Genomic DNA, 13,883 nt, shown 5'->3' on the forward strand with positions numbered 1-13,883 from the left:
GCCGCCGTCACTCATTAACTCCCCGCCCCCCCCCCCCCCCTCCCCCACCGGCACGAGGCGGAGGCGGAGCCAATCGCGGGCTTTATTAGAGGGGGCGGGGCCGCCGTGGGGCCGGGGCGCCGTGGGGCCGGGGCGCCGTGGGGCTCAGTAGTTGGCCCCGCGGTCTTGCTGGCGGTAGCCGCCGCGACGTAAGTAGCCGCCGTCGCCTTTCCGGTAGCCATCTTTTTGATCTGTGGGGAGGAGAGGGAGATGTGGGGCTGGGTGTGGGGCGGGGAGCCGTGGGGCGGGGATCTATGGGGCGGGGAGCCGTGGGGCGGGGAGGTGTGGGGCAGTGATGTGGGGCAGGGAGATGCGGGTCAGAGAGATGGGGGGCAGGGAGATCTGGGACGGAGATGTGGGGCAGGCTGTGGGGCAGGGTGCCATGGGGCAGGCCGTGGGTCAGGGTGTGGGGCAGCCGTGGGGCAGGCTCTGGGGCAGGGTGTGGGGCAGGCCGCTGTGGGGCAGGCTGTGGGGCAGGGAGCTGTGGGGCGGGCCATAGGGCAGGCTGTGGGGCAGGCCGCTGTGGGGCCGCCGTGGGGCAGGGTGTGGGGCAGCCGTGGGGCAGGGTGTGGGGCAGGCCGCCGTGGGGCAGGGTGTGGGGCAGGCCGCTGTGGGGCAGCCGTGGGGCAGGGTGTGGGGCACGGTGTGGGTCAGGCCGCCGTGGGGCAGCTGTGGGGCAGCCATGGGGCAGGGTGTGGGGCAGGGTGTGGGGCTGCCGTGGGGCAGGGTGTGGGGCAGGCCGTGGGGCAGCTGTGGGGCAGGGTGTGGGTCAGGCCGCTGTGGGGCAGCCGTGGGGCAGGCCGCCGTGGGGCAGCCGTGGGGCAGGGTGTGGGGCAGGGTGTGGGTCAGGCTGCTGTGGGGCCGCCATGGGGCCACTGTGGGGCAGGGTGTGGGGCAGGCCGCTGTGGGGCAGCCGTGGGGCAGCCGTGGGGCAGGGCCGTGGGGCAGGCTGCCATGGGGCAGGCCGCCGTGGGGCAGGGTGTGGGGCAGCCGTGGGGCAGCTGTGGGGCCGCCATGGGGCAGGGTGTGGGGCAGGCTGCCATGGGGCTGCCGTGCGGTAGGGTGTGGGGCAGGGCCGTGGGGCAGGCTGCCATGGGGCAGGCCGCCGTGGGGCAGGGTGTGGGGCAGCCGTGGGGCAGCCGTGGGGCAGGGTGTGGGGCAGGCCGCCGTGGGGCAGGGTGTGGGGCAGCCGTGGGGCAGCCGTGGGGCCACTGTGGGGCAGGGTGTGGGGCAGGCCGCTGTGGGGCAGCCGTGGGGCAGCCGTGGGGCAGGGTGTGGGGCAGGCCGCTGTGGGGCAGGCCGTGGGGCAGCCGTGGGGCAGGCCGCCGTGGGGCAGCTGTGGGGCCGCCATGGGGCAGGGTGTGGGGCAGGCCGTGGGGCAGCCGTGGGGCAGGGTGTGGGGCAGCCGTGGGGCAGCCGTGGGGCAGGGCTGTGGGGCAGGCTGCCATGGGGCAGGCCGCCGTGGGGCAGGGTGTGGGGCAGCCGTGGGGCAGCCGTGGGGCAGGGTGTGGGGCAGGACCTCGGAAGTAGCCGCCGTAGGAGCCCTGCTTGTGGTCGAAGACGCGCTCGTTGTTCTCCACCAGGTTGCCCAACTTCTCGGCCAATTGGAGGGCCAGGTTCTGCTGCGCCGTGGGTTCCGTCCGATGCATCATCACCGTCTGCGTCGGTTGGTCGAGAGACGCCTGGGGGGGCGGGGCAGACCATCAAGCCCCGCCCCCCCCCCCCCCGCCCCCGCTATGGGGCCGCCCCACGGCGCGCGCTCACCATCAGCTCCTCGTTGATGATCATCTTGCTGATGATGCTGTGCACCGTCGGCAGGTCCAGCTCGAACATGGCCGCCAGGATCTCCATGCTGACGGGGGGGGGGGGGGGGGGTCAGCGGAGCCCCGCCCACCATCGCCCCGCCCCGCCCCCCTCCGCCCCGCCCCTCACCTGATGGAGTCGTAAACGCTGCTGTAGGTGAAGAGGTAGGTGCGCAGGGACTCCTCCTGGATCTTCCTGCAAGATGGAGGGCGGGGAGGGGCCGGTTGGGGGGGCGGGAGGGGGCGGAGCCCCCCGGCGACGGGGGCGGGGCACTTGGGGGGCAGGGAGGTCAAGGGGGACCCAACGGAGGTCAAGGGGGGGGGACTTGGGGGGCAGAAGATGGCGGAGCTCCTGAGGGACCCCATGGCGATGACGGAGGTCAAGGCCTTGGGGGGCAGGGAGGGGGCGGAGCCCCATGGTGATGGGGGCGGGGCACCTGGGGGGCAGGGAGGTCAAGGGGGACCCAACAGAGGTCAAGGGGGGGGGACTTGGGGGGCAGAAGATGGCGGAGCTCTTGAGGGACCCCATGGTGATGATGGAGATCAAGGAGTTGGGGGGCAAGGAGGGGGTGGGGAGGGGGCGGAGCCCCATGGTGACGGGGGCGGGGCACTTGGGGGGCAGGGAGGTGAAGGGGAACCCAACGGAGGTGAAGGGGGGGGGACTTGGGGGGTCAGAAGATGGCAGAGCTCTTGAGGGACCCCATGGCGATGACGGAGGTCAAGGCCTTGGGGGGCAGGGAGGGGGCGGAGCCCCATGGCGACGGGGGCGGGGCACCTGGGGGGCAGGGAGGTCAAGGCGGGGGACTTGGGGGGCAGGGAGGTCAAGGGGGACCCAACGGAGGTCAACAGGGGGGGACTTGGGGGGCAGAAGATGGCGGAGCTCCTGAGGGACCCCATGGCGATGATGGAGGTCAAGGCCTTGGGGGGCAGGGAGGGGGCGGAGCCCCCCGGCAATGGGGGCGGGGCACCTGGGGGGGAGGGGGGGCAAGGGGGGCCCAACAGAGGTCAAGGGGGGGACTTGGGGGGGGCAGAAGATGGCGGAGCTCCTGAGGGACCCCATGGTGATGATGGAGGTCAAGGCCTTGGGGGGCGGGGAGGGGCGGAGCCCCATGGCGACGGGGGCGGGGCACCTGGGGGGCAGGGAGGTCAAGGCGGGGCACTTGGGGGGCAGGGAGGTCAAGGGGGACCCAACGGAGGTCAAGGGGGGGGGAGTTGGGGGGGGGAGAAGACGGCGGGACTCCTGAGGCACCCCATGGCGATGATGGAGGTCAAGGAGTTGGGGGGCAGGGAGGGGGCGGGGAGGGGGCGGAGCCCCATGGTGATGGGGGCGGGGCACTTGGGGGGCAGGGAGGTCAAGGGGGACCCAACGGAGGTCAAGGGGGGGGGACTTGGGGGGTCAGAAGATGGCGGAGCTCCTGAGGGACCCCATGGCGATGACGGAGCTCAAGGCCTTGGGGGGGGCCACGGGGAAGCGTGGGGCCGAAGGAGAGCCCTTTCCTCTGCCCCACACCCCCCCCCCCCCCCCTGCGCCCCACGGCGTCCCCGCCCCACCCACCTGACCAACATGGCGCGGACTTTTTCCGCTTCGGGGAAGAGATCCCACACCTTCCCGTTCATCTTCTCGTTGACCACGAAGCGATGGCAGGTTCGCCAGTCCCCCATCTTCATCGCTTTGGAAGCGGCCACCACGTGTTCCCGCATGGATTCCGGCGGCCCTACGAGGTAAAAACCCCACGCTTATGGGGCAGGGATGTGGGGCGGAGGCGGGGGGGTTGGGGGAGGGGAAAGGCGGGAATACCCAGGAGGGGTTGCCTCTCCCCGACGCGCAACTGATGATGAAACTGCTTGCTGATCATCCGCCGCCTGGCGTCGAACTCGTGCGCCGCCATGTAAGGGATCTCCAACAACATGGCCGCCACCAAATAAACGCACTCCAACAACTCCAGGTTGACGTGCATGTGGAAGGGGACCTGGCGCCGCTTCTCCACCTTCTCCTGCTCGGGGTTGCGCTCCTGGAGGCTGCGGAGGAGGAGGCCCTGGCCCAGCAGCTCCTTGGCGCGCCCGGACGATTGGATGTCCAGCAGGGCGTTGTGGGCGTCCTTGATCAAACCCTCGCGGAAGGCGCAGATGCCCAGTTGGACCATGGTGCGGTTGTAGAGGATCTGGGGGGGGGAGGGGTCAGTATGGGGGGAGGGGCGGCGGGGGAGGGGAAGGGCTTGGGGGGGTACAAGATGGCGGAGCCTGTGAGGAACCCCGGGGAGATGGTGGGGGTGGGGCGCTTGGGGGGCAGAAGATGGCAGAACCCTGTGGAGATGGTGGGGGTGGGGCACTTGGGGGGCAGAAGATGGCGGAACCCCGTGGAGATGGTGGGGGTGGGGCAGTTGGGAGGCAGAAGATGGCGGAGCCCTATGGTGATGATGGGGGTGGGGCACTTGGGGGGCAGAAGATGGCGGAACCCTATGGTGATGATGGGGGTGGGGCACTTGGGGGGCAGAAGATGGTGGAACCCCGTGGAGATGGTGGGGGTGGGGCACTTGGGGGGCAGAAGATGGTGGAACCCCGTGGAGATGGTGGGGGTGGGGTGCTTGGGGGGCAGAGGATGGCGGAACCCTATGGCGACGGTGGGGGTGGGGCGCTTGGGGGGCAGAAGATGGCGGAGCTTGTGAGGAACCCCATGGCGACGATGGGGGTGGAGGAGTTGGGGGGTACTTGGGGGGCAGAAGATGGCGGAACCCCGTGGAGATGGTGGGGGTGGGGCACTTGGGGGGCAGAGGATGGCGGGACCCCATGGAGATGATGAAGGACTTGGGGGGCAGAAGATGGCGGAACCCCGTGGAGATGGTGGGGGTGGGGCACTGGGGGGGCAGGGAGGGGCGGCGCCCCATGGCGACGGTGGGGGTGGGGCGCTTGGGGGGCGGGGAGGGGGTGGAGCCCCGTGGCGACTGAGGGGGGCGGGGGAAACCCTACGGGCCGCTTGGGGGGCAGAGGGGGGGATGTGGGGCGCCCCGAACCCTTCCCCCCCCCTCCCCCCCCTCCCCCTCCCCCTCCCCCTCGGGCCTCAATGGGGAGGCGGGAGGGGGGCGGGGCAGGGTCTTTGGGGCCGCCTCCACCCCACGGGGTCGTCGGCACCCACCAGCGGGGGGAGGGGCGGGGGGGGGGGGGGGGCGTCACCTGGACGGGAGGGTCAGCGTGTTGGATGTTATCCTGCAGGTGTGACATCAGCATGAGGTCACGGGCCTGGTACCAGCGACTGTGGAGGGCGTGGTGGTAGATGTGGCAGAGGATGGCGCAGGTGCGGATGCGGTCGGTGCGGTCCTTGGCGTAAATGTACTTGCAGAGCCGCTCCATCAACGCCGCCGAGTCTTCCTCCTCCTCCTCCTCCTCCTCCTCCTCCTCCTCCGGCGGCGGCGGCGGCGGCGCCCCGCCCCCCGCTCGGCGGTGCGCGCGGTAATCGAACTTGTAGTAGGTGTGGAGGACGCGGCGCAGGTAGACGCGGCAGAGCTCCTCCGTCGTCCCCTTCTCCTGCAGGTAGCGCTGCAGGCGGGCGATGATGGCGCACACCCGCCCCTCGTCCTTCAGGTGGTCGACGTATTCTGGGGGGGGGGGGGGGGGGAGGGGTGAGGGAGAGGCTCCACCCCCCCGCCCCGCCCCCGCCCCCGCCCTGCCCCACCTTGCGAGTGGGGGTCGGTGTTTTGCATGATTTTGGTGAACTCCTCGTCCATGCGCTCCACCAGCGTCAGGATGCAGCCGCGGACGCGGTAGGGCTGGGGGAGGGGCGGGGGGGGGAGGGGATGGACCCATAACTCCTCCTTCCGGCCCCACAACTCCGCCCCTGCCCCCCACAACTCCACCCCCACCCCCACAACTCTGCCCCCAGCCCCATAACTTCTCCTTCCGGCCCCACAACTCCGCCCCCAGCCCCACAACTCCACCCCCCAACCCCACGGCCCCCCCCCCACCCCCACAACTCCTCCTTCTGGCCCCACAACTCCACCCCCAACCCCACAACTCCACCTCCCAACCCCACAGCTCCGCCCCCCCGCCCCACAACTCCGCCCCCAGCCCCACAACTCCGCCCCAGCCCCACAACTTCACCCCCACAACTCCGCCCCCCAACCCCACAACTCCACCCCCAGCCCCACAACTCCACCCCCCACCCCCACAACTCCGCCCCCAGCCCCACAGCTCTGCCCCCCCGCCCCACAACTCCGCCCCCAACCCCACAACTCTGCCCCCCTACCCCACAGCTCCACCCCCAAACCCCAAGGCTCCGCCCTCAACCCCACAACTCCGCCCCCAGCCCCACAACTTCACCCCCACAACTCCGCCCCCCAACCCCACAACTCCGCCCCCAACCCCACAACTCCACCCCCCACCCCCACAACTCCGCCCCCAGCCCCACAACTCCGCCCCCAACCCCACAACTCTGCCCCCCTACCCCACAGCTCCACCCCCAAACCCCAAGGCTCCGCCCTCAACCCCACAACTCCGCCCCCAGCCCCACAACTCCACCCCCCAACCCCACAACTCCACCCCCAGCCCCACAACTTCACCCCCACAACTCCGCCCCCCACCCCCACAGCTCCGCCCCCCACCCCACAACTCCTCCTTCTGGCCCCCCAACTCCCCCCCCCCCCCCCCAACTCCCCCCCCCCACCCCACAACTTCTCCTTCCGGCCCCACAACTCCGCCCCCAGCCCCACAGCTCCACCCCCAGCCCCACAACTCCACCCCCCAACCCCACAGCTCCGCCCCCAACCCCACTACTCCTCCTTCTGGCCCCACAACTCCACCCCCAACCCCACAACTCCACCTCCCAACCCCACACCTCCGCCCCCCCGCCCTACAACTCCGCCCCCAGCCCCACAACTCCGCCCCAGCCCCACAACTTCACCCCCACAACTCCGCCCCCCAACCCCACAACTCCACCCCCCACCCCCACAGCTCCGCCCCCCACCCCCACAACTCCGCCCCCAGCCCCACAACTCCGCCCCCAACCCCACAACTCTGCCCCCCAACCCCACAGCTCCGCCCCCCAACCCCAAGGCTCCGCCCTCAACCCCACAACTCCGCCCCCAACCCCACAACTCCACCCCCAGCCCCACAACTCCACCCCCCAACCCCACAGCTCCGCCCCCCCACCCCACAACTCCACCCCCCACCCCCACAACTCCGCCCCCCACCCCCACAGCTCCGCCCCCAACCCCACAACTCTGCCCCTACCCCCACAACTCCACCCCCCAACCCCACAACTCCACCCCCCACCCCCACAGCTCCGCCCCCACCCCCACAACTCCGCCCCCCACCCCCACAGCTCCGCCCCCCACCCCCACAGCTCCGCCCCCCGCCCCCCGGCCCCGCCCCCACCTGCTCGGGATTGGCCAGGTTCTCCGACTCCTCCAGGACGTTCTCCCCGATGAAGATCTCGGGGTGGGCGAAGAGGACGTCCAGCAGCTCCTCGATGCAGGCCAAGCACTTCTGCCACATCTCCGGCTGCGCGCGGCGACGTCACCACCCCCTGGCGTCACCGCGCCCCGCCCCGCCCCGCCCCGCCCCGGCAGACCCCGCCCACCTTCATGTAAGTGGCCAGGTTGGGGTTGTAGTCGTAGAGGGAGGCGATGATGTTGAACTTGACCTTCACCTCCACGGCCACCCCCAGCGCGTTCTCGTGGGCGACGCTCACCAGCAGCTGCAGCAGCTCGATCTGCGCCGCGCTGGGGGGGGGGGGGGGGCGCGCCGTGGGTCAGCCCCACCCCCACCCCCCCCTCCCCTCCCCCCTCCCCTCCCCCGCCGCTCACCGGTCCGTCCCCTTCTTCCCCCGCGCCTGCAGGATCTCGTTGAGCTTCTTCACCACCACGGCGTGGGTGATCTCCGTCCCCTTGGCGAACATCTTGGGCTTCTCCTGCCCCGCCCAGGCCCGGCTTAGGGGGCGCCGCCCCGCCCCGCCCCGCCCTGCCCCGCCCCCCCCCACCCCACCCCGCCCCACCCCGCCCCGCCCCGCCCCTCACCTTGACCAACGGGACGCCGCTCTTCACCTTCTCCCATCCGCCGCCCTCGTTCTCCTCCTCCTCCCCTTCCTCCTCCTCCTCCTCCTCCTCCTCCTCCTCCTCGCACTTGCGGCTCTTGCGGTCGTGCTTCTTCTTCGCCTTCTCCTCCCGCTTCTTCTCCCCGCCCCTCTTCTCCTCCTCCCTGCGGCGGCAGCCCCGCCCCCACCCCCGGCTTAGGGGGCGCCCTGCCCCACGGCCCCGCCCCCCAGCCCCACACTTGGGGGGCGCCCCCTTACTTCTTCAGGAACTTGGAGGCCAGCGAGGTGTACTTCCCCTCCTCCTCCTCCGACTCCGAGTCCGTATCCGAACCGGACGAGCCCCAGTCTTCCTCCGACTCCGACTCCTCCTCCGCCTGCCGCAGGGGAGGGGCGCTTAGGGGGCAGCCCCCCACCCGCCCCTCCCCCCCCCCTCCGCCCCACAGCTCGGACCTCCGGCTTCTTCGCGAAGCGGCCGCGCGAGTCGCCGCCGGCCTCCTTCTTCTTCAGGAAAGCGGCGGCGCCGACGCCATCCTCCTCCTCCGACGACGACGAAGAGGTGGAGCCTATGGGAAAAGGGGGGGGGGGGGAGGGGGGGTGGAGTCACGCCCCCCCCGCGCCCCGCCCATCCCGGCCCCGCCCCAGCCCCGCCCCCTCTCACCTTCCGAATCCCGGCTCTTCTTCTCCTCGTCTTCGTCCGACTGCTCCGGGTTCTGCGACAGGGACGCGGCCAGGAGGAAAACGCCCCGCCCCACAGCCCGCCCCATAGCCTGCCCCACAGCCCGCCCCATAGCGCGCCCCACAGCGCCCCACGGACCTGCCTGTAGCTGGCGATGTGGCTCTCGTAGTCGCGGTTGTGCTTGCGGATCTTCTGGCGCAGGGTGCTGAGCGCCTTGGCGTTGTTCTTGTTCATCCTCTTCTTCCCCTCCTTGTCCTCCCACAGCTGCGGGGGCGGGGCGGCCGTCACGGCGGGGGCGGGGCGGCCGCCATGGGGCGGGGCGGGGCACTCGCTATGGGGCGGGGAGGCCGCTATGGGGCAGGGAGGCCGCTATGGGGCAGGGCAGGGCGGACGGTATGGGGCGGGGCGGGGCACTCGCTATGGGGCGGGGCACTCACTATGGGGCGGGGCGGCCGCTATGGGGCGGGGCGGCCGCTATGGGGCGGGGCAGGGTGGCTGCTATGGGGCGGGGCAGCCGCTATGGGGCGGGGCGGGGCGGCCGCTATGGGGCGGGGAGGCCGCTATGGGGCAGGGCGGCCGCTATGGGGCAGGGAGGCCGCTATGGGGTGGGGCAGGGCGGCCGCTATGGGGCGGGGAGGCCGCTATGGGGCAGGGAGGCCGCTATGGGGCGGGGCAGGGCGGCCGCTATGGGGCGGGGAGGCCGCTATGGGGCGGGTCGGGGCAGTCGCTATGGGGCGGGGCGGCCGCTATGGGGCGGGGCAGGGTGGCTGCTATGGGGCGGGGCAGCCGCTATGGGGCGGGGCGGGGCGGCCGCTATGGGGCGGGGAGGCCGCTATGGGGCAGGGCGGCCGCTATGGGGCGGGGCGGCTGCTATGGGGCGGGGTGGCTGCTATGGAGCGGGGCGGGGTGGCCGCTATGGGGCGGGGCGGGGCGGCCGCTATGGGGCGGGGCGGCCGCTATGGGGCGGGGCAGGGTGGCTGCTATGGGGCGGGGCAGCCGCTATGGGGCGGGGCGGGGCGGCCGCTATGGGGCGGGGAGGCCGCTATGGGGCAGGGCGGCCGCTATGGGGCAGGGAGGCCGCTATGGGGCGGGGCAGGGCGGCCGCTATGGGGCGGGGAGGCCGCTATGGGGCGGGTCGGGGCAGTCGCTATGGGGCGGGGCGGCCGCTATGGGGCGGGGCGGCCGCCATGGGGCGGGGCGGGGCACTCGCTATGGGGCGGGGCGGCCGCTGTGGGGCGGGGCGGGGCGGCCGCTATGGGGCGGGGCGGCTGCTATGGGGCGGGGTGGGGCGGGGTGGCCGCTATGGGGCGGGGAGGCCGCTATGGAGCGGGGCGGGGCGGCTGCTATGGGGCGGGGCAGCCGCTATGGGGCGGGGCAGGGCGGCCGCTATGGGGCGGGGAGGCCGCTATGGGGCAGGGCGGCCGCTATGGGGCAGGGAGGCCGCTATGGGGCAAGGAGACTGTTACTTATGACGCAGAGAGGCCGCTATGGGGCAGGGAGGCCGTTACTTATGGGGCAGAGAGACTGCTACGGGGCAGGGTGGCCATTACTTATGGGGCAGGGTGGCCGCTATGGGGCAGGGAGGCCATTACGTATGGGGCAGGGCGGCCGCTATGGTACAGAGAGGCTGTTACTTATGGGGCACGACAGTCACTATGGGGCAGGGCGTGTGTTACGTATGGGGCAGGGCGGCCGCTATGGGGCAGGGAGGCCGCTATGGGGCAGGGTGTGTTTTACGTATGGGGCAGGGCGGCCGCTATGGGGCAGGGAGCCTGTTACTTATGGGGCAGAGAGACCGCTACGGTGCAGACAGGCCACTACTTATGGGGCAGGGCGGCTGCTATGGTGCAGAAAGCCCGTTACTTATGGGGCAGAGAGACCGCTATGGGGCAGAGACGCCATTACATATGGGGCGGAGAGACCGCTATGGGGCAGGGTGTGTGTTACGTATGGGGCAGGGCGGCCGCTATGGGGCAGGGCGGGCATCACTTATGGGGCAGAGAGGCTGTTACTTTTGGGGCAGAGAGACCGCTACGGTGCAGACAGGCCACTACTTATGGGGCAGGGCGGCTGCTATGGGGCAGGGAGGCCGTTACGTATGGGGCAGGGCGGCCGCTATGGGGCACGGAGGCCGTTACGTATGGGGCAGGGAGGCCGCTATGGGGCAGGGCGGGCATCACTTATGGGGCAGGGAGGCTGTTACTTATGGGGCAGAGAGACCACTACGGTGCAGACAGGCCACTACTTATGGGGCAGGGCGGCCGCTATGGGGCAGGGTGTGTGTTACGTATGCGGCAGGGTGGCCGCTATGGGGCAGGGAGGCCGTTACGTATGGGGCAGGGAGCCCGCTATGGGGCAGGGCGGGCATCACTTATGGGGCAGGGAGGCTGTTACTTATGGGGCAGAGAGACCGCCACGGTGCAGACAGGCCACTACTTATGAGGCAGGGCGGCCGTTACTTATGGGGCAGGGAGGCCGCTATGGGGCAGAGACGCCGTTACGTATGGGGCGGAGAGGCCGCTATGGGGCAGGGGCTTGGTTACGGGGGCCGCTTGGGAGGGCAGACCCCGTCCCTAGGAACGACTCCGGGGGCTGCCCCCCTCCCCCCCTCCCCCCTCCCCCCCTCCCCCCCCCCCCCCCCCCCCCCCCCCCGCCCCGCCCCCACCTCGTTGAGGTACTCCTCCAGGTCGGCCAGGAGGCGGACGTAGAAGCGGGGGACGCCCTCCTTGTCGACGACGCTCCTGGCCTTGCCGTAGGCCTTCCCCAGCGCCTCGAACTCCTCCAGGCAGCGCGTGACGTCGCGGATCTTCATGGCGTTGCGGATCGTCTTGATCAGGTTGCTCAGCTCCTCGAATCTATGGGGCGGAGGTTGGGGGGCGGCCCCACGGCGGCCCGGCCCCCCCCCGCCCCGGGCGGCGCGGCGACCTCACCGCTTATCCTTGGCGCTGCGCACCACGCGCTTGGTGTCCTCCTCGTCCTCGCTCAGCAGCAGCGGCCTGGGAAGGCGGGAGGATGGGGGGAGGGGGGGGGGCGGCCCCACGGCGGCCCTGCCCCACGGCGGCCCCACACCCTGCCCCACGGCAGCCCTGCCCCACGGTGGCCCTGCCCCACACCCTGCCCCACGGCGGCCCCACACCCTGCCCCACAGCAGCCCTGCCCCACGGCGGCCCTGCCCCACACCCTGCCCCACGGCGGCCCCACACCCTGCCCCACAGTGGCCCTGCCCCATGGCGGCCCCACACCCTGCCCCATGGCGGTCCTGCCCCACGGCGGCCCTGCCCCACACCCTGCCCCACGCCTGCCCCACACCCTGCCCCACATCCTGCCCTACGCCCTGCCCCACGGCAGCCCTACAGCCTGCCCCACACCCTGCCCCACTGCAGCCCTGCCCCACACCCTGCCCCACGGCGGCCCCACAGCAGCTCTGCCCCATGGCAGCCCCACACCCTGCCCCATGGCGGTCCTGCCCCACGGCAGCCCTGCCCCACAGCGGCCCCACAGCCTGCCCCACAGCGGCCCTGCCCTACACCCTGCCCCACAGCAGCCTGCCCCATGGCAGCCCTGCCCCACACCCTGCCCCACGCCTGCCCCACACCCTGCCCCACATCCTGCCCTACACCCTGCCCCACGGCAGCCCTGCCCCACACCCTGCCCTATACTCTGCCCCACACCCTGCCCCATGGTAGCCCTGCCCCACGGTGGCCCTGCCCCACAGCAGCCCTGCCCCATGCCTGCCCCACACCCTGCCCTACACCCTGCCCCACAGCGGCCCTGCCCCACACCCTGCCCCACACCCTACCCCATGACGGCCCTCCCCCACACACTGCCCCATGGCTGCCCCACACCCCGCCCCACGGCGCCCCCCGCCCCACGGCACCCCCCCGCCCCACGGCCTGCCCCACACCCTGCCCCACACCCTACCCCATGACGGCCCTCCCCCCCACCCCGCCCCCCAGCAGCCCTGCCCCATGCCTGCCCCACACCCTGCCCCATGGCTGCCCCACACCCTGCCCCACGGCGCCCCCCTGCCCCACGGCCTGCCCCACACCCTGCCCCATGGCAGCCTGCCCCACACCCCGCCCCACGGCGCCCCCCCGCCCCACGGCGCCCCGCCCCACGGCTTACTTGCCGTAGTTCCCGCCGACGGGCTTGCTCGCTAATTCGTCGCCCGAAACGGAGGATTCCGATTCGCTGTCGGAGCCGGTGGTGAAGAAGCGCGACATGGCGGCGGCGGGGGGCTGCAGCAGGGGCGCGCCGGGGGTCAGCCCCACGGCGGGGCTCTGCCCCACGCGTCTCGCTGCTCCGGGGCCGTCCGGGCCGCTCCCCGCCCCCCATCTTCCCCAGCCCCATAGATTCGCTCCTCTCCCCCCCCCCCCCCCCCCGTAGATCCTCCGTGGGGCCCAGCCCCACAGATTTCTCGCCCCATAGATTTACACGCCCCACAGGTCAGGTTGTGGGGCTGGGGGCTGGCTGTGGGGGTGGTTATGGGGCCGGGGGTTGGTTATGGGGCTGGTTGGGGGACTGGGGGTTGGTTATGGGGCCACTTATGGGGCTGGGGATTGGTTATGGGGCTGGGGGGTGGTTATGGGGCTGGTTGGGGGGCAGATGATGGGCCTAGAAACAAGTTATGGGGCTGCCCCAGCCCCATAGATCCGCCCGCCCCACCCCCCCACCCCCCCCAGATCCCGCCCCCACAGCTCCCCTCCCCCACAGCCCACAGCCCCCGCCCCACGGCTCCCCCTGCCCCACAGGTCCGCCGCCCCTCCCCCTGCCCCATAGCTCCCTCCCCCCACGGCTCCCCCTGCCCCACAGGTCCGCCGCCCCTCCCCCCTGCCCCACAGCTCCCTCCCCCCACGGCTCCCCCTGCCCCACAAATCTGCCGCCCCTCCCCCTCCGCCCCATAGATCCCCCCAGCTCCACCCCTGCCCCACAAATCCGCCGCCCCTCCCCCCCTGCCCCATAGCTCCCTCCCCCCACGGCTCCCCCTGCCCCACAAATCCGCCGCCCCTCCCCCCTGCCCCACAAATCCGCCGCCCCTCCCCCCAGCCCCACAGCTCCCTCCCCCCACGGCTCCCCCTGCCCCACAGGTCCGCCGCCCCTCCCCCCTGCCCCACAGATCCCCCCCAGCTCCCTCCCGCCCCACAGATCCGCCGCCCCTCCCCCCCCATACTCGCACGCGGCAGCAGCTTCCCAAGCTCCGGGCCGCGAGCAGACGCCGTCCACGACGGAAGTGACGTCAGCGCGACGGAACTGACGCCAGCGCGCAGGCCACCCCCACCCCCCCCCCCTCCCCCCCCCCCCCCCCCGCACGGGGGCCGATGGGAAACCCAGTCCCGCCCGC

The 13,883-nt window shown here is 72.4% G+C and overlaps 1 protein-coding gene across 2 annotated transcripts; it reads right to left on the reverse strand.

Moving 5' to 3' along the window:
* Nucleotides 1-63: 63 nt before the first annotated feature.
* On the reverse strand, nt 64-13,829 carry LOC148051875 (eukaryotic translation initiation factor 3 subunit C-like). Of its 2 annotated transcripts, none has more exons than XM_087735094.1 (20): nt 13,713-13,829; nt 12,668-12,780; nt 11,473-11,538; nt 11,208-11,397; nt 8,681-8,806; nt 8,525-8,576; nt 8,317-8,429; nt 8,125-8,240; nt 7,850-8,030; nt 7,640-7,743; nt 7,414-7,555; nt 7,209-7,334; nt 5,512-5,605; nt 5,013-5,434; nt 3,640-4,003; nt 3,397-3,556; nt 1,972-2,037; nt 1,804-1,891; nt 1,559-1,721; nt 64-230 (listed from the first exon to the last, which is right to left on the reverse strand). In XM_087735094.1, the coding sequence occupies exons 2-20, from the start codon at nt 12,763-12,765 to the stop codon at nt 145-147; spliced, it is 2,757 nt and encodes a 918-aa protein (XP_087591220.1). In that variant the 5' UTR covers nt 12,766-12,780; nt 13,713-13,829; the 3' UTR covers nt 64-144. The 2 variants fall into 2 exon arrangements, with proteins under 2 accessions (XP_087591220.1, XP_087591221.1); XM_087735095.1 differs by having other exon boundaries at nt 13,719-13,783.
* Nucleotides 13,830-13,883: the final 54 nt, after the last annotated feature.

This window comes from Nipponia nippon, unplaced genomic scaffold (assembly GCF_047370975.1).
Source record: "Nipponia nippon isolate SJK-2023a ecotype South Korea unplaced genomic scaffold, ASM4737097v1 scaffold_52, whole genome shotgun sequence".
Lineage (NCBI taxonomy): Eukaryota > Metazoa > Chordata > Aves > Pelecaniformes > Threskiornithidae > Nipponia > Nipponia nippon.